The 24,464-nt window shown below is 40.8% G+C and overlaps 1 protein-coding gene across 1 annotated transcript; it reads right to left on the bottom strand.

The window, feature by feature from the left end:
* Positions 1–3,451: 3,451 nt before the first annotated feature.
* On the bottom strand, positions 3,452–23,683 carry BUB1 (BUB1 mitotic checkpoint serine/threonine kinase). Its single transcript, XM_088521289.1, has 25 exons — positions 23,625–23,683; positions 23,367–23,426; positions 23,145–23,289; positions 21,770–21,966; positions 20,757–20,800; positions 19,772–19,875; positions 18,623–18,675; positions 18,310–18,500; positions 16,503–16,663; positions 15,859–16,187; positions 14,324–14,376; positions 12,595–12,732; positions 11,985–12,080; positions 10,910–11,000; positions 10,482–10,563; positions 9,643–9,823; positions 8,832–8,910; positions 7,593–7,789; positions 6,948–7,088; positions 6,243–6,358; positions 5,072–5,233; positions 4,703–4,860; positions 4,434–4,611; positions 4,076–4,182; positions 3,452–3,679 (listed from the first exon to the last, which is right to left on the bottom strand). The coding sequence occupies exons 1-25, from the start codon at positions 23,639–23,641 to the stop codon at positions 3,484–3,486; spliced, it is 3,276 nt and encodes a 1,091-aa protein (XP_088377415.1). The 5' UTR covers positions 23,642–23,683; the 3' UTR covers positions 3,452–3,483.
* Positions 23,684–24,464: the final 781 nt, after the last annotated feature.

The raw sequence follows: 24,464 nt of genomic DNA, 5'->3' as shown, positions 1-24,464 counted from the left end.
GTCCACACACCACTCATACAGCTTGAGTGGAAAGCAATTAGGGGCAACAAAATGACATTAGCAAAGTGTGAATACCAGTAATTCCACATGCTCTGCACACATGTGAGCACTAATTTCCCCAGAAGGTGCCACAGAGCACTAATGCTTTTGTATTTCCTATACGTGATCATCCTTACAAGTCACAGCAGATGCTGTAGCTCCTGCTTACAGCTTCCCATGTGAGTCATGCCCAGAAAGAAGGTCCCAGGCAGCCAAAGGAGGATGTAACCTCAGATATTTCTGAGGAGCTGGTGGGTTTGAGTTGCCGGATAAGATTTGGGGAATTTATGCAAAGCAGGTCAAGGTCTGACATTTAGCATTTGACAAAATATAGAAAGCGAAGGCAACCTCATACCACTGCAAGTGACTGACTTACGTGGCCAGTAATGGTTTCGTATATTAGTGCGTTAACAACAGCAGTAATTAAACCCATTTCTACAAGTTCCTTAACAAATAATTCTCCCATACTTTTGAGGGATGCTTCAGCGGAGTTTTCCAGGGTGATGCACCTAGATATCATAACACAATACAAAGAAAAATCTTGTGACAAACAGAAAACCACCATTGAGTAAGGAAACATTTGCTTACATCTGTTAATAGTTTTGGTGTGACAAGTCAAGAATGAATTTAGCAAAAAAGTCACAAGTGACTTAAGCTCTATCTAATCTGAATTTATTCTACCTTCAGCTTCTTACAACTTAGAAATTACCCAGAAAGAGTAGAGCAGACATTTTGAATGTGAATGAGCCAATCCCCAAAGACTTGCAATAACAGCACTAAGTAGCATTGCTTATCCACACTTGTGTCTTGTGAATGACTTCAGGCAACATTCCCCTCAGTTACCTGCTTGAGCCTTTTTTGGGCAAACAGGGACCACAAGAGCATTTTGTACAACACTCTGGGTATTGACTTGGTCTGATCTTTAGCAGAACTATTAATACAGTTTAAGTTCTGGTTGAAAGAAACGTACATAAAAGGGGTAAGTAGATTTTGGTCTTTTAAGAGAAGGAAATGTTTGGAGAGAGATCCTGGACTTCAGATAGAGGGGCTCAAGGTGGGTATTCACAGTAGTAGATACTGTGAACGCAAAGGAATGAAAAAATCCCAACAGTTGCAATAATGGAAGTATCCGATGCTAGCACAACCCCTGCTGAAACATCAAATACACTACTCAGTTTCCTTTTAGTCCAAATGAGCCACCATTCTCCTTTCCGTATTAGAGCTAGGAGGAAAATATACAGGAAAAAATATACATATACAGAAAAAGTATAAAGAAAATGAGCCCCCAAAGCCAATAAGACACACTACCCACAAAATATCCTTCAGCCAACAAGGGTGTTAACAAGCTTCATAGCAGGAAACTTCACTAGGACCTAAAGGCTACTTTCCAAATAAAGAAAAAATAAAAGCAGGTGGAGAAGGTTGTAGCCTAGTGACAACTCGTGTGGTCTGATAATGACAAATCTGCCAGCCTCAGAAATCCACCTGAGGCAATCACAGCTTGGGAGCTTCTTCCTGCTGTTGGAAGCCTTAGTGCTTTTTCCATCAGGTCCCAGACAAGCCCATGCAGAACAGTAGGGCAAGTAACTTGTATATGTTCAGGAAAGACCTGTTACACATGCAGACTGGAGAAGACTGATGAGTGGAACAAACTGGCTCTCCTTAGAGTGTAAGTCTGGAATATAGTGCCTCTCCAAAGTGTGCAGTTTCTCCAGTCCTTGAGGCCATCTAGCTTTTCCCCTACAACGCTTCAGCTCTTCCTGACACTTGAAACAGTGCTTTGCTTTAACAGCATCATCTCCCAATAGCAAACACTATTTTCAGCAGAGGCCCAGGCTCTAAACATTAGGGGATCAAGCCCTGCACTGATCCTAGCAGCTTCCTACTAGCCCCAAACGTCCCCCACTAGTTTCAGGCCATTTCATTTCTTGCAGGGCAAGGGAGAAGGTCCCCTTTGCTATTCATACAGGTCACCAAGGCTTAACCTCTACCCTCCACCATCCCCTGCAGTGATGGCAGAGTACCAGCAAAGACAAGTGCTTCTTAGCAAGAGCAGCTTCCCAAAGCTCAGGAGCCAGGTTCCCACTCAGTAGAAACCACATCTCTTTCTCCACATGGACTTTTGGCAGATGAACTTTACTGTGCTTATCAGTAGTGGTTTAATTGTTCTAGATTTAACAGAGAACATTAGAGCAAAATCAAATACATTAAAACCCTCCACATCAAATTGTTCTGATACGACAAAAACCAGTACTAGAACAGCTAAGTTACAGCTACCAAATGCCCTGAAAGACTCAGACTGGCTGACGCCAGTACAATACACTCCAATATTAGCAGAACTACAGGAATCAGATATACACGTCAGGGTCAAGATGTAGGAACTGAGGTATCAGCCCTATCCAAGTCCCCCTCTCTGATGCTCCTGCAATTCTTTGCAGTTTGCAAAACTAGAGTTAGGACAGTGGTGCTTTCCAGGTCAGAATTTGCATCGTTCTTTTCAGTGTTTAAACATTCACATTAATCAAACATTTGCAAACTAAAGTGTAAGAATCTGCTCAGCATGAGCATAACAGCTTCCTATTCATCCTGTACAACTATTTTACTCACATTTAAGCTCTTCATATCATGTAATCCACACTATTTTATTCAACTGTTGCTTTAATGAAAGCTAAAGAGTTTGTTTCACTTGAAGCATGCCTTCCCAAAAGGCATCTAAGCCTTGCTCTGAAACAAGCTGACCCATCACTGTACCTTGTTGCAATAGTCAGGGCATCAGAAACACCTGGCTTTAGTTTCTGGGCACTGATTTATATTGTGTCCTTCACTAGATAAGGGAACAAGTAACTGCTTAGTTTTATAAATACACAACATCATGGACAAGCCAAAAAGCAGCCTGCTCTTCCCTTGACTGAATTACATTTGTACCTATATATTCACTAGCATCTAAGAAGAAATAAATCTCAGCGTATTTGGTCTGAACTCAGTATTGAGCTCATTTTGAGCAGAAGTTGAGACTAAATGACTTCCCAAGGCCCCTTCAACCTTAATGCTTCCTTTTTTTATAATATATTTCTCAAAGAAGATTGAGAGAGAGCACTTACATATGCACATACAAAATACTTCTCACCTTTGCTCATTTCTATGTTATGCATTTCTAGTCATTTCTCAAGAACAGTTCAACAGTTACAGACAATCTCTGAAAGGCCTCTGCCTCCTCCTGTTACCTGAAAGCTGGGCAACTTCAATCTACACTTCATATAGTTTTCATGAAAGCCACATTATTTTATGCAAGTTTCTTCATGAAAGAATAACTTGAGTTTTTCTATTAGTTGTCCCTGAAGTTGCCTGTAAAAACATTTATTTTAAAACAGGTTATTACAGAAGTTTCATTAAAAAAGAAATTCATGAAGATTCCATTCCTCAGTAGCACAGTACACCAAGTGCTCACTTTCGTGACCATAAGTTTTCTATGAGCAACACAACAAGTCTGTTCCGAAGGAGTTTGATGTCTTTGACATATGCTGTGCAAAACAAATCCTTCAGCTTTTCACGCAGGACTCCCAAGGCCGGCAGGCTCTGGCAGTTTGGGATGTTCAGGATGCTGTCAAAGAACTCTATCCACAATTTGGCATTGGCGACCCTGTAAAGCAACAAAAACAAAACGAAACAATAACTAAATTCAAACTGTTTGAGTGCTTTCCTCTATTTACCCTGTTACCTCCCAGATTACAGGTTGGAAAAACCACACATGGCAGGCTGCTTAGGGAGACAGCACAATTTTGACTCACTAGCTCTATTTTCCTCCTTCCAGGCACCAGTAAAAGGGGGTTGCCATGCAATTCACCATATCTACTGCTGAGATGCTGCCCATACTTAAATTAGTGAAGTCTGAAGCTATTAACATGAAATAAACCCACATATTTTAGAACATCAAAAAGCCAAGCCACACTAAAAGCTACATCAGAAATTAACCTCAAACTTGAAATTAATGACTCTCCATTAAGGGGAAGTTTCTGAAGAGATTTTTGACACCAACCTTCTGAAGGCTCCCTCAGGTTTCCAGAGACCGTTTTCATTCTTCACTTTCATGTAGGTACCAAAGAGCATGCAGTAGACAGTCGCTGCGATGCCAAAGTAATCTGTCTAAATAAATCATGTACAAGTTGTATATTAAAAAGTGTGCCTCCAGCCCACTAAAAATTATGTGGAAAAAAAACTGAGGAGCCAACAGGGCAAGCTCCATAAAAAGGTTCAGAACCGTATCTTTACGGCAAAGAACATCTAGAACTGAATCTGCCACATTAGGGCAAAAGTCGAATATTCCTCTAAGCCATCTATTCATGTCACACAATTTTTAAGCTACAAATATTCAAGCTGTGTATGCAGTCACATACCTGGTAGTTCCACGGTTTCTGTGTCAACATTTCAACACATTGAAATCCAGATGTTTCACAACGTCCAGTAAATGCAGTTCCTTCAGGAAAGAGTTTCATGTCTATACTCTGTCCCAAATCAATCAGCGTCAAGCCATGAGAGAGACCATCTAAATCACATGCATCATTCTCCACAAAACTGCAACCAAGACAACAAGCAATGAACACAAGTTTCAAGACTGTGATACAATGATATGCTAGCACCTCAGGTGGTAAAAGGAAATACTTGCTTTTCTCCGAGGATAAAATTATCAGGTTTAATGTCACCATGAATGATCTGGCAGTTGTGGAGCTCTTCTACCATATGAAGAATTTTTACAGCAAAATAGATTACAAGCGCTTGAGGCATCACCTTTTCAGGAAGCTTTTTGTAAATGTTTATGGCATTCTGTGAACAAAAAGGGGATAAGTAAGAACTGTCAGCTACACAGAAACAACTTAATATGGATTACAGGTCCATGTTTCTAAGCATAAAATGTATTCACAATGAAGTTCTATAAAGCTGACTGGAGAAGACACTGCTGAATATTGCAATATATACACCAACAGCCTAAGAAGTAAAAATATAGAAGTTCAGAGCAGAAGCTGAGCACACTTACCAGCAATGTGCCATACTTGTAGAGTTCACCAACCAAAACGCTCCCATTTTGAAAGAAATGAGCAGAATAAAAGTGGATGTACAGATGGCGTATGCTTGGATTAAGTCTTTCTACCAGTTGTGTTGCTATATAGAACTCCCAAAGACCTGCCTGTTTTTGGACCTGTAACCAAAGTGTTGAATTATTGGGTTAATCTACTGGCATTAAAGCAGAAAATCTCAGTGTTTTAGTGACTGTCTCAAGTACCTAGGCACCACTTCTTATAATCAAGTGGAATACTCCATCTACATAGTAAACCTCAGAAAACTACACTCAGTGACAAATCCTCCTGCTTTTCTTCTACCTTAGATATCAAATGTTAACATAAATAAATACGAATTACACATACACACACACTTAAGGTGCTATGCTAAAATGTCTTTGTTGAAAAATTAGCTGTTGCAGAAGAGATCCACAATTCTAAGGTAGGAAAAAAGACTTGACGTGGAGAGCCTGAGCTGGTGGGTCAGTCACACAACCACATTCCAACCTAGCTAGAGTGACTGTATGATCTGGTATAACCCTCTTGGACTAAGCTGACTTTGCAGGGACATAAACTTTCCCTTTGGTGTTGGTTTTAACACATGCTATCATCAGTTGCTCACTCCTGCATTGAGAGGCAGCCTCGAAGACAAGGCAGAGCAGAGGTAGGAGCTGTGCAGTCTAGAACTGACGGACACACAGCCATCAGCAGGGCTGCCAAAGTGCAAAAAAGCCAGTGGAAAGGGGAACAGAACTGCAAGGAACACGGGTCTCTTCAGAGCAAACAAATCATCTGAGCAACTTCATCCTCAATCCACACATTTTCTTTTGCTGGGGACTAAGATCATACACACAAATAAGCACCTTTGTTCAAGTGAAAAGTGCCTTGCCATAAACTGAAGGTTTTAGGATACTTGGGACTACCTTTAAAGACATGATTAAAATATCAGATGAATTCGGTGGTTAAATAGCTTCCTGGGTATCAAAGCACTGCAATTGAACAAGGCTTTAAGGACAGACTAAAACGCCTTACTTCCTATTTATGAAGGAGGACACTTGGCAAAATTCATCCAGGCTGTCAAGAGGTGTCAAATTACATCAAGACTCCAAAATTTTCCTTTTCCCCCTGCCCCGAATCAATGCTACTTACCTTCAATATTACTTTCTGATTGTTTTTAGGATTATTTGCATCCAGTATACAAGCCTGATAGACCCGAGCAAAAGCTCCTTCTCCAAGCAAGCAATCCACATGGAATAAATTAGAACCTTTTGTAGGAGGAAAAGGAGTAAACATCAGTAATTCCTGTTTGTAAACATCACAGAAGACATTACTGCATTAAAGCAGTAATTTTTATACTGGCCTTACTAGCCATCCCCCTCCATAAAAGCAGGCCCATAACCATTCTCGAGATCAAGGTCTGTGAAACACCATTTACTAAAAACCACAGTGTTTAGAGTATGACTGTCCAGAAGAAATGAAGAAATGAAATTCCAAAGCAAATTCTTAAATGTTAGTGTTGACTTTTTAAAGTGATGCAAGTATGTTGCCATTACCATTACACAGACTTTATTGAAACAAGACTGCTGCTGTTCCACACAAAGCTTGGAGCTGTGTCACGTACTACCAGGGAAAGGTTTCTTTGTTCCCTTCTCAGAAAAACTTTTAAAAATAGGTTTCAACTAAAGAGAAACAAAAACATGCCTAACTTCAAAGCTGAAGTTTAGATAATTTGGAATCAATTTCCTGAGGAAAGTGAATATATGCTTAAGTAAATTGGATTAGAAAAGCATTTTAAAGATTCCTGTAAAAGATGCAACAAGTGGATCAAAATTAAGTGTCTGATGTAGTTCTTACCCAGTGGGAGTCTAGTCTTCGGTTTGACGGATGGAAGAGCAGAATTCCATTCAAAATAGTTGGCATAGGTACTGAGGGGTTTAGGAAGCTTTGATAAGAGTTTGCAAATCAGTTTCTCATCCCAAGGGTTCTCAACAAGGACTTTATAGAAAGAACAAAAATATTTGAGGCTATAAGCAAAATATCATTTAGAAGAGGTAAATCAAGCTTATACTTGAACAAGTGTCACTGATGAAAGATCAAAGATAAGTTATATAGGCCGATTCTGATAATTGATTTTTTTTTTTTTAAATAAGCAGGGAAGATGCAAGTATACATTTGTTCAATAGAGTTTTAAGCACAAGCTGAGAACATATTTCTCAGGTAACTGAGCCTGAATTAGTAGGGAGTCCGTGTGTATTCCCAAATACTCCTGCACTTCATGGCATATTGTTGGCATTATATAATGCAGGTATTGCCCACACTCCTCCTTCCACGAGGAAGGACATCATTGCACATAAAGAGCAGTCTCCTTGCAGGAGTCTCAGGACAGTTTGCTCACCTCAGGGACGACCTTAGTGTTGGATGAAACCACTGCCTCAAAAACATGACTGTGCTCTCCAGTCTCTTATTTAAGAGAGGAGAATTATCACCAACGCTCTATACCTGAATTCCTGATGCTCCTGTCTGTCCTGTCCTGATGAGATCCAGACAGCTCTTCAGGGGAAGTTTTGTCCACCCCGACAGATGGGAAACATTCAGTCCTATTAGGTGCAATTTGCTCATGTATTTTTTGAGGACCAGTTGTAGAGATGGTGTTTCCTTGTAGCTGTCCTTGTTCTGCAAGGCATTCAAGAGCAGGGCTACATATTTAAAGCAAAATATTGTTAATTGACAGTACTGCCATGGTGTTTTTTGCATATTTAGCAAGCCAAAACTACATCCCAACTCCCTGCCTGCAATCTTTACCATAAAAGAAATCAAAATGAACGTGGTGGACATTTCTACAGAAAATAAGATTTGACCATATCCTGCTAGTTGTAGTCTGACAACTTTTCAGTTCATTGGTCAACAATTTTAGCCAAAATTAACAGTTTCACACACAGATCCACTAAAACATTTGGGACGGACAATATTAAATTAAAACCAATCACTGCTGCTTCATGATTTTCTAAGATATGAAGCATAATGATTTTAACACCAGAAAAGCTTGCATTAGGATGAAAGTACACCATGAAAGTGATACACTCTCTCCTTTTCAAAGGAGGCTCAAATCCATTAGAATTGCTAACCTGGAGAACATGACTACTGTACAGTCTTCCCAATACCAAACTTATAAAAACAACCCTGGGATGGTTATTCATTAAAACAAAACTCCACAAATCCTCAAAGAGAAAAAAACTCCCCAATAAAACCAAAACATTCCCTATCTATCTCCCTGTTTTTACTCCAATTACTGAGTCAATCTGTACAAAGCCAGAACCTGTCAGACTAATCTTAATCAGTTTTTCATCTTGCCTCTAGGATTTCCTTTACATATTTGGCTGCCTGTTCCAGTTAAGCCCTGTACATCAGTAATACAGTGAATAATACATCTCCTGAGAGGTAGGAACACTGTCAGAACAGCGAAGGTGAAGTCTGTCTTCAAATTTATACAGCATGTTCTTTGTTTGCCCGTGTCTCTACCAAATCATTCAAAACAGCTCTTCTACTTGGGCATACAAGGTTCAATTAACTCAAGTGCTTGTGAAGCAGAGACAATCATATGAAAATGGGCAAGTTACAGCTTACTGGGAAAATGTGCACCTGCCACAGCATAACAGAACCGACTGCTCTGCCATTAATTCCAAACCTGCATTGCCATTAAGAGTCTTAAAAAAAAAATCTTAGCAAATAATGTCATACCTCAGTTCCTTAGATTTTGTCTGCTGCTTTGGTGCTTCAGAAGTTTCCAGATTCATTTGCAGCAAGTCATCCCCACAGCCTGTATGAAGAGATTATATTAAAATAACATATTATTATACTATATTGTAATAATATATATTCTATATATTATGTAATAATAAATTATGCGTTTTTCCCCAAAGGGAAGTGCATCTTCAAGTGCCTATTTAAAGTATTTTACCATGACAAGGCTAATAAAGCAAAACACACACACACACACAGGAAAAAAAAAAAAAAAAAAACACACCCTGAAACTTCACAATAACAAATCCCCCCCCCAATACAATCAAAACATTCCATACCTGCCCGTTTTTACTCCAACTGTCAATCTGTACAAAGCCAGAACCTGTTTTATACAGGTTAAATTAAGGAAATACAATAGAGTCATTTACTTGGGGAGAGTATCCCAAGACTTTAGAAAGGCACACAAGCATAAAGGTCCTCACTGAAGAGGGTACCAGGACTTAAGTGTTCAACTATCTACAGACTTCTGAGAACTTTGAAACAGTCTAGAACAACAGTTCTAATAGCACCACCTCCTGTCACCTTCTCTTTTCAGCCATAAATATTAATTCCTGGAAAGCTTGTGTGTTGGGCAAGCACATGTTCTCACTTGCTCTTCTGCAGCAATTTAGACTCAAAGGTGGCAACACTGGTACCCACACAATTATCAAATATTTAATGAGCTCTAGGATGTAACAAGTGCACAGAAATAGAGTTACAATGAACTCTGGATAATGAAGTATTTGTTATTCTACTGAAGCCTTTTTACCTTTTTTCTCCAAAGCTTGCTGTGAATGAGTTGATAAGTGATTGAATGGCGTTGATACAAGCTGAGCAGCTTGTGCAAAGTCTCTTGTGTTATTTGGACTCAAAGCCAAGGGTTTATTACTATATGGTGCACACCACACTGTGTAATCATCCTTTGAGAACTCTGGTATCTGTATTTCTTCCTAGACAGAAAATAAATGTATGTTTAAAACTAAGCAACCAAACCCATTCTGTCAGACCTGCAGTATAATCTAGTAGCCTTACAATCAGTCTGAACACCAGAGTATGCATGTATCTGTTTAGAATACTACAGAAATAAAAAAAAGGGCAACCAAACCCCAGGTTTATATAGCTTGGTATCACACATGCATGTTGTCAACCATCAGTTTCACAGCAAGATGATAGACAGTAAAAAATTGTCATGAAGGCCTAGAAAAGCCTATCTGATTACACAGTGATCACTTACATCCAAGCAGCATGTAGTTTTATGCATCTCCTTGGCTACACCTAATAGTCTTCTATTAGATGTAATTATCTCTTGCGCCCCTCCTTCCTCATTCAAGCAGCTGCCAAATCTGCTCATTTACTAGAGAGGTTTGTCTACAGATAGAGGTTGCCACTATTAAGCTCTTTAAAATTTTATGAAAGTTAACATATGAAAATATTCACCTTTTGTCAGGGAAGCACTAGGCTTCAGGCAGATACAGCTTAAAAAAACCACTGCAGGACTGAAAGTGAACACTGCTGAGGATACTGCTAAACACAGCTACCTCCAATACCCGCTCCTAACTACACAGCCCATTTCCAAGGCTAATTTTTACAGTAAAACAAAGCACTCACTTCCATACGTGCTGAACAGTCCGTCAAGGGACATTCTTGAGTAGTTCTGGGCTTTTCCGACTCATTCTTATGCTGTGGAATCCTGACAAAACAGACAGTTTAGAACTGCTTTTCCCCAGAACCTTCCAAGTAAAGCTGTTTAAATTTTTTTCCAAGAACCTCATCTGCTCAAAGTGAGAGAAATTTCAGTAGCTTGAAGATAAGCTACCCACAGTTATCCAGAATATTAACCATCTCAATCACACTGTCCAGAATAGGAAAGCTGTGCAATTCCAGAAGAAAAAAAAAAAAAAAAAAGAGGCAAATAAAGGACACCCCACAGTCAACCCCAATATTGTAAATACAGTCATAACAATTACCTAGCATAGAATCAACTCTCTATATAATTCTCAATAAGCAGAACCCATTTTGTTACTTGCTTCTCTTACCTGCTGTTCTCCTTTTCATTTTCATCTTCAAAGATTGAAAAAATAGGCACAACAGGAGCAAGGTCATTAAATTTCAGGCTTCTGTCAGGCTCTAAAAGAAGAGATCATGGATATTATCTTCACTCAGTGAAAATCATAAAGCACCATGCTTTTACCCCAACGAAATAGCTAATAAGCTTGAAGTAGTAACTTGTCTTTCAGGAAACTGCATGCTTGTTTTCTATATGGGACATAGACATGCTGGAAACATTTTCTTTCCTTTTGAAGCTTAGATAGAAACCTAACAAAAGTCAACCAAGAGAAGCAGACAGACTAGACAGACAGGAAATTACCTGAACAAATGGGAGGCAGGGCAGGATAGGACAGATGCTTCTTCAGAATTGACATGCAATTATCTTTGCTATAAGCTCGTGAAAGGGGAGAAGATTTTTTCCAACTCAGATTTAAGAGTGGCCAAGAGCATAGAAATCTCCCTGTTGACTTCCACCTGATCAGCTGTAACAGTGATCAACTGATCACTGAGATTTATCAGTGCCCACTCAGTAAGCCAGTGCTACTGCCCAACTTTCAAGCAATCTTAACTGATACTGAAAAGCTCATAATTCACACACTAACATCAAACCTGCAAGAGACCTACTCTAGTCTGCATTTATATTCTCCCTTCTTGGGTCAATACTTGTGTGCTCAAGGCTTAAAAAGGGTGTAGACAAGTGCTTTGCGGGGTGGGGGGGTGGAAAAGAAGTTTTACATGTAGGAAAGCATATTTATATTAGTTCTGTACTTTTCAAACTTAGGTTTTAAATGCCAGAGAATTGCCTACAGAGAAACAACTTAATACACACATTAACAGGCTTGCTAATGGAGGAGTGCTTTTGCCTTTCTTAGGCCAAGCATTAGAATTAACATATCAGTTACATTCATTAAATTTATATAATTTGATACGTTTCCTGATAATGTATCAGGAAAGAAGCTCTTCATTACACACCTACTCAATTACTTCTCAAAATTATACAGATATTGACTTGGGAAGAGGGAAATTAAGTCTTAGAGACTGACATACTGTGGACTGACATACCACTTTTTCTGGCAAAGGCTTCAAATTCCTCCTCACTTTCCTCAAGAAGAGATGATTCAGGCAAGATGGGTTTTTGAAACATATCCATTAGAAAACCTTTGAAATCAAACAAAATGCTTCTCAGATCTCTTACCATGTAGGAGTCACTGATAAGACAAATCTTATGCCAGACTGTTATTCCTTGACTTCCCATTTAAGCATCCCACATAAGGGAGTAAACACAGGAAGGTCAGACTTAAACATGGCACCTCTTGGTGCTATGACCTTGTCTTGCCATGGCAAGCGCAGCTCAGAACATGCTGCCCAAACAGGCCTAGCAGTAGCATCAGTGACTCATCCCGTAGTTTCCAGCATGTGGCTGCTGGGATGTTAGCTTAAGGCACAGATGCTCTGCTAAGCTTTACTCCTACTGTATCCAAGAACACAATCAAAGTTGCAAATCATCCAGTTAACTGAAGAGTGTCAGTACCGTGAATATTACTTTCCTCTTTCAGGACATGGTGCACACATACATCACTTAGCAGCCTCGGTGAACATTCAGCTCCACTAAAATGACCAGGCAAGATCCCGTTAACTCCAGCCAGACCAGTATTTCCTCGCAGCTGCTTACCCAGTGCTTCTTTTGTATGAACTGTAGGGGAAGGTTGCACTTTGAATGGTGTGGCCTGCATCAGTCCTCCCAGGGAAGTGTTTGGTGTAGCCTGAGAAGCATTTCCAGACGCAGAGGAAGAATTCCCAATTCTAGACGCTGGAAAAGGAAACAGTGCAAATGACTTCTAAGGCTTCTTCGTGTAGCCTGGGGATGTTTACAAGTATTCAGTAGCTAGTGAAAAGTTACTGAGAGAAGTAAACAAGATGAGTAACAGAATGACAACCCCAAATTTCAGGAGAGCAGATTCCAACTTGGTGAGGGATCTGCTTGGCAGGTTTCCAAGGGAAACTGCCCTGAAGAGCAAAGGGGCCTTAAGCGGTCGAGTGGTCTTTGGTAACAGTGCACAGTCCTCAGTGCACAAGGACAGCCCCTTCCAACATGTGGGAAGTCTATCAAAGGGGCAGGCAGGAAGCCAGCACGGATGAAGAAGCAACTCTTAACAGCTCAAAACCCAGTAGGAAGCAGAGGGATAAAGTTATGAATGTCAGAATGCTCAGAGAGGGCTGGAAGCAACTAGAGACATGAGGAGCAACAAGAAAGGCTTCTTTAAGTAGAGAAAAACAAGAGAACTGAGGCAATTCTGGGCGTGCTGCTCAGTGGGAAAGGGCCTGTTAATAGATGTCACAAAAACAGAGTTTTACTTTCTTAAAGTTGCACTCTCAGGTCCCTGAGGGTCATCCTAAGGGAGGGAGGCTTTACCTCAGAGGCCTCAAGAGTTCACTGCCAACCTAGATCAGTTCACAATTCTAGTAAAGCACTAACAGCCCCTAAGGGCTAAAAGCTTAAAACCAGAAGTGAATAACAGATCCCCTAGTCCACCTCTCTCCAGATAAGTCACTCTTTCGGCCAGGTTACTCCCATATTCATATTTTGGCCTATTTGTTCTGACATATGACCTCTACAGGTAAGCAGAAGACAACTAAATACGCTCTCCCATAACTGTGCCAAGCTTAACCTGAGGGCAAATCAAGTCACTCAAATACTCTCCCTCCTGCAAAAATCTGCAAAGGGTCAACTTTCCTAGAACACAGGCCCATGAAAACCATTGTCTACCACACTGGCAATTGGTTGCACTTACTGATGTTTGAGGAAAAGGCAAAAGAACCTGTAGAAAATGTAATTAGACTCCTACAGAAGTATATCTAAACATGAAAACATGAAATATCATCTTGACCTTCTTAAAGCAGAAGTTTAAAAAAAAATCATATAATCCACTCTTTGTTCTTAGATAATACATACTCTATGTAATCTCAAATATTTATTTTCTGGAGAACACATGTCATTTTCTTGAAGAAAATGACAAAGATCCTGCAATATCTCTAACCTACAAAATTTTTGCTAGAGACTAGATTAGGTGATCTCATCTTAGAAAGTTTCTGTTTGTATAATTCATTTAGAAAGGAGTTCAATAGTTAAGTGACCTCTGCAGCTATTAGAAAAGTCCTATTTAAGATGGAATAAAAATAAAAATAACCTGAAGTATGCCATTCCTTGCATTTTACCCTGAGCTTCAGGCCTAAGTGAGAGTGCTACATGGTAAAGCCCTCCATATATTTATGCTGAATATTAGTAACTTTTAAGCACCATGTTCTAGATTCGCCAGTTCTGATAGACTACATGCTATTCATCCTCAGCCAGTAAATGTCATAACGACAGCACCAGTCTTTGTCAAAACTTGGTTTATTACCTTCTTTCATGTCCACAGTAGCAGTTAGTCCAGTAGATCTCTCGTTAGAGTGCCTTCAAATAAAAGATTAAAAACATGAACTCAAAGCCGTTTCTTAAATTCCAGCTTCAGTTCAAGACTCAATAGTAACACACTTCAAGGAGTAGGGAGGCCTTTCCCAGTCTAGAACACAGGGAACATCCCAGAAGACAGTAGCTAATATTCCTTTTTTTTTTTTTTTTTCTTCCAAGTGGGATTACCTTTTTTTACTGCAGGCTATTTAGTGTGAACCAAGCACCACCATCTCCATTTGAAAAATGGAAAAGGGAACCCTGCTTGGGCCAAAAGCATGACAAGAAATACAGATACACAAGACAGACTTCACAGCACTACAGCACCTGTGCAGCCTGCTCTACAAAAGTAGAATTATAATCAGGTTCATAACACAGCAAGCCAGAGCTAGCCATTAATCTGAGGCTGTAGCTCACTGTTGCATAAAACCAATCAAAAAGGAACTTGGAAAAATATCCAGATCTGATCTCCTGCTTGGGTAGTGGGCTGAAATGACTCACAGGAGGGTCTGACAAGCTCCAGAGCTGTAGTGTACAAGACCAGTTGTACTGCATAGGCATTAATTAAACCTTCTTCCATTGCACAGCTGTCAGATTAAGTCAGAGCCTGGGAACTCGTACTCTGAAGTGTCTCTAAGCACTATTACAGAAATATTTGCAGTCTGAGCAGTTGCAAAGTACTAGGTTCCCATTTCCTGGTAGTTTGTTGCTTATATATGCCAAGTACTCCAAGTATCTCCAAGTACTTCCTTAATAGAAGTGAACAACAACTGTTTCCCTCTAGTTGGCCAAGCCTACTCAGCCATGCTGATTTTGTCAGCCTATTTCCACCCTCTCTCCTCCCAGTTCTCTATCCTGCATTAGCTCAATCACTCAAATCAAAGTACACCTAAGTATGTTTTTTCTCCCCCTCTATGATGCAATACTCAGGATTAGCATGAACTGAGCACATTCCTCCATTATTTCATTATCAGAGGAACCAGTGTCAAATAATCTCTTGAATGACACACTGAATTTGCCCCATTTTTTCCACCTTGTACTTAAGTGATCATAACAGAAGATAGGAATTCAAAATCTAAATTAGGAGCATCGGTTACAGAAATTTGATCTATGCCTGAATACTGTAATTTTGTAATTCAATTTTGATCCCATGGAGTACTTTAAATATTGAGATCTGGAAAGTAGTCTCAAGATCCTTAATATCATCATTTTAGCCTTCAAACAAAAAGATTCTTTCAGTTGGGATGAGACAGAAAGCTTGAGCTTCAAGATAAGCTATTTACATACATTTTCCTTAGAAAGTCTAGCACAACATCCTAATGTACCAATTTGAACAGGAACTGCCATGATTTTCCGTAGGCTACTTCAGATTTCTTTTGGATGAAGAAAAAGCAGCAAGCATGACTTTTTTAGGTAATTCTGAGTTACAGGGCAGATACTAAAGACAGCACACTTTGCTGAACAAGAAAGACTGATTATACGTACTGTTTTCCAGTGCTCCGATTGCGAGTCATGTCTGGATGTGTCTGCTGCTGAATTGAAACATTATTGAACTGCGAGTACAAACTGTTCTGGAGCTCTCCAAGCTCTGGCTGAGTTTTGATTGTGCCCTCCTTATATGCTGTTTCCAACAAGAAAGTTGATGTCCTCTGGTGGCCAGCTGGTTCAATAGAGCATGGGGCAGGAAGAGTAGATGATAAAGTCCTTGATTGAATCCGCTCTGGCACCAGACCCCAGGGGGTTTGCAGATCTGAGCTTTGACAAGATGCTGTCCTGTTCTGCAGAGCTGCACCATGCATCACATGTGGAGGTACCTTTAGAGAGATTATTTTCTTTTACATCCCAAAAAGCACACTTAGAGGTGTAATTATTGCTGTTTTACCGTTAATTTCTGGTTTATCATGCATAAGAACCAACTTATACATGTAGCTAAAAGTGAATGCAGAGGAGCAAAAACAAACTTTGGGAAATAACGAAATATATTTCATTATGTATTTAAAATTTTGCAAGTATCTGTACTAGTTAAGTATTGCAGTGTGTACTTCCAGATTTAACACACTATTCAAGTCACTGTCTAAACCATGGTTAAATTTTATGAGGTTATGAGGGTGCTGCTAATAGATACTTACCACTGTCTGTCTTGGCTCAACTGATGCTGCAGATGACTGCTCTGGTTTAGTTTCCAGCGAGCTTTTGGTGAGCCTAGTGAGCTCTTCCAGCCTCTGCTCCAGGACTTGCAGTTCAAGGACAGCTGCTTCTTTCTTCCTTCTGGACTCTCTCTCTTCCTCTTCTAACCAGGATATTAAGCAAAACACATAATCAGTATCCCACTAAGTTTCTCAGCCCTCCAGACGTCAGCAGTCAGAATTTACAAGCTGCTTGAATTTCATATTTGACACTTAGTCTATGCAACCACAGGAGTCAACTGTGGTGGTATAAAGCTGGGAGAGGCTGAGACTTTCCCCAGGGCTCATCATGTCTAACTGTCCTGTTTCCTCAAGGAGGAGCTACACAAAACCATCTCAGCATTAGCCTGGCAAACAGTGGAGGTCCTAGTACTTTTATACAGGTGGTCATTGCCACAAACACTGAAGAACCCACAAGCCAGTATAGCAGCAGGCTGGCGTGTACTTCCAAGGGTGCTAAAATCAGTCCCACTGCAGGCACAGCAGCAATACTTTGCCTTAGACATCAGAAGACTAATCAGAAAGAAATTATCTGGAATTCAGATAGAATCTGAAAGATTCTATCACAGTGACCCCTTGGTAAAGTTTGGGTAGGAGCACACCTTGCTATCCCAGTGGAAGAGCTTCCTCTGCTGGGGATTGTCATAAATAACTACTGGATTTAAAAAATATGTACCAATAATAATCATCCAGATTCAGAAAGATTTGGCTTCCTTCCCACCACTGAAATTCTCTGTTCCGCTAACGAGAGTTTTTCCCTTTTTTTTTTTTTTTGTCAGGAAGTGATATAATTACTGCTTTTACAGGGGATACAGGGGATGTTGCTGAAATAGCGATTCTTTTTTTTTCCTTTTTCTAAAATGGTCAGATACATGATTAACCTGTTCCTGAGTAGCTAGTTTCCATTAAAATTCAGTTTGGTTTCCACTTTGAGACCCAAAGCAGTTTGTCTAAGTATGGAGCATAACTGGCAGCTACCAGCCATTTTCAAATCTACTGAGGAAAATATTTGCCTAGAAAAAAAGATCACTAGCCAGTTTAATTTAGGTGCGTTTGTGCACATGGTCTTTTGATGCATCTTACAAGGCTGCCTAAGTGAAGATAAGAGTACTCCTTTGCTCTGGAGTGTCTTTAATTTACCCAGGCCGAGAACAGCATTTGGCATCATACATAACCATGAGTTTTTTCTGAGTTCTCTGACTTCAAGCTATTGATTATAGCTAAGATATTCTCCATCTTAAAATACAGGTAACAAGTAAGCACATACATCCACAGCGAGATCTCACATCAAGGTCATTAGAATTACTAAGAGTTGCTCACACTTGCCTCCAGTTTCCCCCAAAATGACAACAATATTTGAGAATCAAGCGTTGAGAAGGAAAATCCAGGGGACCACCAAAACCACTAAATATAGATGCCTGGCCACTTCAGGAATTCAATTCAGATAAGGACTGAAGGTAAATGATGTCATTATAGTCTCCTGACACGTTAACTGATGCTTCCAAACTCATCCTACTCAATTTTGGTACAAGGAATTTAACACGGGTTTTGGAAAGTTTTCAGACAACAAACAAAAGATACTGTTTCTACAAACTTTGCCAAGCTTTTGCTCCACAGATGGTGTGTTCAGACCATTACAGCTACAAGATGGGCAGCACTGTCTATACAGGAGCAAGACTTCAATATCGAGGTTCCAAAGAAATTAATCCAACCCAATTTCTGAAGTAGATATAGAAATAAAGAAGTATACCCAATTCTTTTTGTCTTCTCAGGTGCTCACTTTTCTTGAAATATATCTTGGCTCTTACTTCCTCAAATGAAAGTTCAGAGCCTTCACAGATGAGCAGGCTTTTAACATACATTGCAACCTGCTCACATTCAGCAACAGTTGAAGATGACTTCGGAACAACTTCAGATTTGGAGAGGTACGTAATATACTTTCTGTAAGGAAAAGTAAAAACATTCCATCTAAGTTCATTATGAAAAATTAGCATGCTCCAAGAATGTATCTAAAGACACTATATATATATTTACATACATACATTTTTTTTTAAAAAACTTACACTTCTGCTGTTCCACTAGAAGAGCAGGATTGAGTACCAGCAGAATCAGGACCCTATCGTGAGAAGAAAAAAGAGCAGCTAGTACTATAATTACCTACCCATTTTGACCAGACCAACAGTCCAGAAGCCCACAGTATTTAATGCAAATTGAACAGATGATAATTTGGGCCAAAAGCATGGCAAGAACAGACCAAAGAGAGGCATGCAAGTCATCGAAGCCTCAGGAAGTTCACCTTGAAGAATTAGCCATAGACCAGTTTGCTGTCATCTCTGAGAACTTTTGGAAGACAGGCAAGATTCCAGCGAACTAAGGGCAGACAGACAGTTCTGGACAACCACAACTGTCAGAAAGATTCTAGAACTATTTTAACAACTAATTTCTATTCCTAAAGAGCAAGATGTAAGTTACAGGGGACGCAGGTTTAAGAACAGGCTGGATGGCCCCATCTGATGTCTCTCTTTTACAAACTGCCCAACCTTAGGACTAAAAGGTAGCTAGCAGATGGGCTAAGGTTTAAGCTTGACTCTGTTGTCCAGGATGCCCTTCAATATTTGCAGGTGATATCAAACAGAAAGAGTTGCAAGCATTTCAAAGGATAGAATAAATTAAAAAGGAGAAAGTTTACATCAGTTTCCTGTCCACAGTCTTTAATTTCACCTTTCCATCCACCTTTCATTTATTGCATCAGGGTAGCTGTGGGGAATTGTAAATAGCTTTACTAAACATCAAAAAAATGCTGCATTTGGTATTTATTACCGAAAATGAGTTACAAATAGTCCTTTTTCCTCTCTTTTTTCATTTTCTTTTTTAAAAGGGGAAAGGGATAAAAGATCACTACAGGCTGACAGGATTTGGACTTGTTTACAAGCTACACAGAGAGAACTTGAACTGGAAGTTTTTGAAGAATGACCTTGAAAACTTCCCTCTACAGATGTGATGCATAGAGCCTAAAAATACCCGTAACATTTTTTGAAGATGGCAGACACTGCTAGAATATTCTTTTTTCTTACTGAAACTCATAAGTCTAAATTCTACACAACGGTTGCAGAGAATAAGAGATGATATCTCTCCTTCAAAAAAGGAAAATTCCTTAGCAAGGAGACATGAAGAAAAATGTCCATGCGAGATATTCACTAGGAGTCAAATACCTGATTTTCGCAAACACGTACTGGATCATTAAGGTTTGGAATATCATTTTGAGCAGTCATTTGATTTTCAGTCTGGGAAGTTTGAAGTGGTTTTTTATCAACAGCTACTGGGACACAAAAAGAAAGATTTAGATTAATAAAATACTAATTATTTCTGTGAATATCTTCAAGAACAGGAAAACTAATACCTCATTCTGAAAACATTCATCTTTAAAATGCTTAAGATAGCCAGATAAAAGAGAATTTCAGTTCCTACAGCCACTTCTTTGTAGTCCATAGTCAGTGAACTAACTCTAGTATTCAATTAAAAACCTCAGTTGAGTCTTTTAGAGTGCACATAATTACATACTGGAAGGAAAGTAGTGCTATAATTTCAGCAGCAGTGATATATGACATGGATTCAGCTATAAGGTAAGCCTAGCAAGGGGTACATGCTAGTCAGTAAACTGAATTTCAAGTTTTACTATTAAAATACTTTTGCTCAAGCTTCAGACTTGCATTCAGTTGCAGTGTCACATCAGAGCTGTGACTCAGCTTATTCCTCATTTCCATTGTTTACATTCCCAGCTATAAGAATGGGCCTTTATTGTACATTTGGACAGTTGCACCCTCATATTGAAGGCATCTCAGTCTTGAGCTGCTTTATTGAAATAAACCTCTGAAGGATGCCTTAATGTTTTGGCTAGAGGACTTGAAACGCAGCAGGTTTCAACTTCATACGAAGTTTTGCTAACTGAAGGTCTGAAGGAAAGGAAGCATGAAACAATTTCTTCAGTAGCAAAACTGACTGATGAATAATAAACAACATCAGAGCTAGGAAAAAAGGAAAACAACTAACAAAATAATGCATGGGTAACTTTAGCAACTTTAAAAAAAATCAGGTGTATTTTAATAAGTTATCTAGCAGTTTACTCAGTTCTACAATTAAGACAGATGAAACATCTAAGCAAGCTACCACTTGCAGGAAGATTATCTTCATCCTCACCTTGCGTCAGAGGAGGATTCTGAGGCCCATAATTCTGCAGCCGGCTAAATTGGAAGAAATGTCAGTTACAATCAAGTCTGCTGTCTTTTTTTCTGCTCTTTCTCTCCCCCCAGCCAAGAAACTATGCTTTCCTTAAACAGTGATATGCCCAGAACTATTAAAATACTACCCGCTTCCCTCTTCCCCCAGAATTAACTCTGTAATGCTCAGCAAGAGACAGAAATCAGATTCCAGATTTATCATCACTGGAGGGAACACATCTCATCGTAAACACCAATCCTAGTCCTTCCAATAGCTAAATACTGACCTCCAACAGATACCCACTCTCAGGTAAGTGCTAAATGACATGCATCACAATGAACTGGACATATCTATTATTGTCACCATAATCCCTCAAATCCATAACCCCACGTTTCCTTAAAAAAAAAAATCTCACAAAATCAGATGTTGACATATATTTCATTGCAGTTCCAGCCATGGCTATAAACCAATGGCAGAGAGAGGCCAGCAACAGCTGGACTACCCATTTAGCTGAAGGTGACAGCAGAAGAACAGGCACCCACAGAGGTTGAGCGATACCTGACATTGCACCCAATTCCCACACTGAAAAGAATACAGGCATCACTAATTGAAAAAACAGCCATCATTAACATGGCTAACTGCTCAGGTTTCCAAGCAATGCAGTTCAGACATTATTTCCAAGATAGGTCACTTGAAGTGGGCAACCTTTATAATTCACATCTACTTAAAAGAGAATAAACTGGAAATGAAGTAACAGAGGGATTTCCTTTCTGGGTTCTACTTCACTGAAGACACTGGGGTTCAGGTTTACCAGCACATCCTCTGTGTTGTGTGTATGAACACGCCACCACAGCCAAAGACATTTTGAACAGCAAGGAAGCATCAATGTTATGTGTATACACAACCTTCACAGAAATAATCATTAATCTAAGAACAAAATTTAACTGAACACCATCCAAATAGGTCAACAAGTAAGAGACTCATCAAATTACCAGTACATCTTCTGCAAGCTCTCTATTGGTTGTGCCTGATTATGAAGCCCTCTCTGAAGGACAGCCCCAGCATTCTGCACATTGCCTTCATTGACAAGATGCTGAGCCCAGGCAACATAGAAAGCAGATGTCTTGGCACCAATTCCCTGTCCGCACAGGTAGTCAAAATATTGGCCAGGAGGAGTGATGAATTCCCCCTGCATAAAATAAAGACATATTAGCACTTTCTAAAGTCATTCAAGAAAGTCACAGGAAAGAGAGAAAAAAAAAAAAACTAGATTTCTCCCTTAAAACAATTGGTAGATAAGACATCTCTCGTAAACTAAACAGTTAAACACACACACACAGCCTTGTTATTAAAAATGCACTACCCCTCAACAAGACTGACAAAGTTATACAGCCTGGAATGCTCCCCTTCCTCCTGCAGCCTTGTCTAGAGTTCATCACTGACAGGTCAATCTACAATTAGGCAAGAAAGGCAGGGAAGAAAAGCCCATCAAACTGTTCATATACAAGAGGCCAAACTCCAGTAGAATTAACTAGCTCAGAGCTAGCTGTAAGTTTTTGTCTAGACAAAAATCTAGGAGAAAAACATATGCTACTCTACCTCATCATTTAAAGGCACTATACATCACAATACAAAAAAAAAAAAAAAAAAAAAAAAAAAACACCCTTCCCCATTAGACACAAAGCCAGGAAGACACTAAACAAGAAAACACTTGCCGCTTGCCAAGGTCTTGCATTCTGGACCCTGCAGAGAAAGTGGAAAGGCTCACAACAGCCTTGGGCTCTTGCTTACACATACGGGCACCAATCACTGTGCTAAGGGAGAGCTTGGGCAACAAAGTGCAACTACAGAGCTCTGAGGTGAAGGGCAGGAGAATCCAGGCGTTCTCCACATTGCAGGTGAAGGGAAAAGGCAGAGGAAAAAGCATCCTGAGAGCTGGCACACGGTCACAAAGCAAATGTCACAGGCAGAGCTTGACCACAAAAACTTCTCTGAGGACCAAGAGTTGCTATAGAAAGATGGGATCCGTTTGATACATCATGGAAAGAGGACCTTTGCCATCAGGCTTGTTAACCAGGTGAGGAAGATTTTAAATGGATTGAGGACTGGCAATCACAGGGCAAATTGAGGACTGGCAATCACAGGGCAAATTGAGGACTGGCAATCACAGGGCAAAGGTAGGTAAGGCAACAGAGGACAGGGTGGGAGGTTTGTTGAGCAGGACAGGGGGACAGAAGCCTAGAAGAGGGTACCCACCTCAAACATCTGTATACAAACACACACAGCTTGGCAAACTGAGCAAAACTCATTTGTAGACATAGAATTAAAGAATGGGATGGCTTAAACTCCAAACGTATATATACCTACCAGCTTAATACAGCAGTTAATGAACCGTGGGTCCTGGCAGTACCTCTTGTCATTGAGAAAGGTCTTCACAACATGCTGCAGGACACCGGGCAGCAACTTTTGCTTTTCTTGACTGGGAAGACATGCCTCTATCCACTGCACATACCTAAAACACAATAGGGAGCGAGGCTGTGGGGCTGCCCCATACCCGGAGAACATGCCGGGGCCAGGAGCGGCACTGACCTGTCCCACGCCTCCAGCGGGTCGCTCCCCTCGTAGTTCTGTATCCAAGCCTCGTGAATCCTGCGGGACAAGCGGCACGTCAGGCCGGGCTTATGGGAGACCCGCGTCCCTTCATGGCGGCCCGCCTCCCCTCCGCCCCGCGAGGCATCGCTCGGCCTACCCCCCCGACACCTCCCCGAGGGCTGCCTGGGCCCGCGACACCCCCCAGGCGCTGCCGCAACACGGGCTCCCGAGGAAGGGCCAGGGAGCGGCGCTCACCGCGCAGCCGCCTCCATGTCCCGTCCCGGCAGCGCCGCGCAGCCGCCCCAACCGCCGCCGCAAATTCAAACGCCCGCGCAGGCGTGCGGCGCCGCGCCTCCCCATTGGCTGCGCCGCTCCGCCAATCGCGGCCGCGCACCGGGAGGGGGCGTGGCCGCCGCTCCCCGCGGCCGCCGCGCCCTGAGGCGGGAGCCGCCTCTCCCCGTGCCCCAGCTGCTGGTGTAGAGGCAGGCGCGGTTAAAAACGATGAATAAACAATAAATAAATCAAAAAAACCCGCGTCCATCATGGCCTAAGCTCTATGGGCCCCAGCAGGCACCGCACGTTGGCCTCCATGAGCAAAAGTTGCCCCCATGCTTGCTCCGGAGCTTTCCCCAGGCGTGATGACAAGCCCCAGACAAGGAGGCACCCAAGAAAATCAATTTTGCTGCTGTTGCTGGTACCTCAAGGGAGAGCACAGAGAAAACAGCAAACAGGTTGAAGACGAAGATAAGGACCGCCGTATCTTCAGTGATCCACTTGAAACGGGGCAATGTGGCCAAATCGAGGTCCCTGAGGCAACATGGGACTGTAGATGGAACGGAGCTACCAGAGTTTATTATAAAGATGCAGAAAGACAAGCACCAGCAGTCTGCAAAGACCACCAGGGACCTCCAAAGGGACACAGGGCACATACACATGAGATATATTGCAATTAGTTGCAGGAAATGCAATGAATATGTATGATCATTCCATAAAAATGTAATGACCCTGAATGTAACAGGGTGATATAAGCTTTGATTAACACAACATATGGGATGCATGATAGGTGTAGAAATCCTCCATGCATATAATAAAGTA

Source organism: Tinamus guttatus, unplaced genomic scaffold (genome assembly GCF_059628265.1).
Source record: "Tinamus guttatus ecotype Peru unplaced genomic scaffold, ASM5962826v1 Tinamus_guttatus_pri_ptg000116l, whole genome shotgun sequence".
In the NCBI taxonomy this organism is placed as follows: domain Eukaryota; kingdom Metazoa; phylum Chordata; class Aves; order Tinamiformes; family Tinamidae; genus Tinamus; species Tinamus guttatus.
Note: the sequence above shows the minus strand (reverse complement) of the source record. Positions and strands in the feature narration are given on the sequence as shown.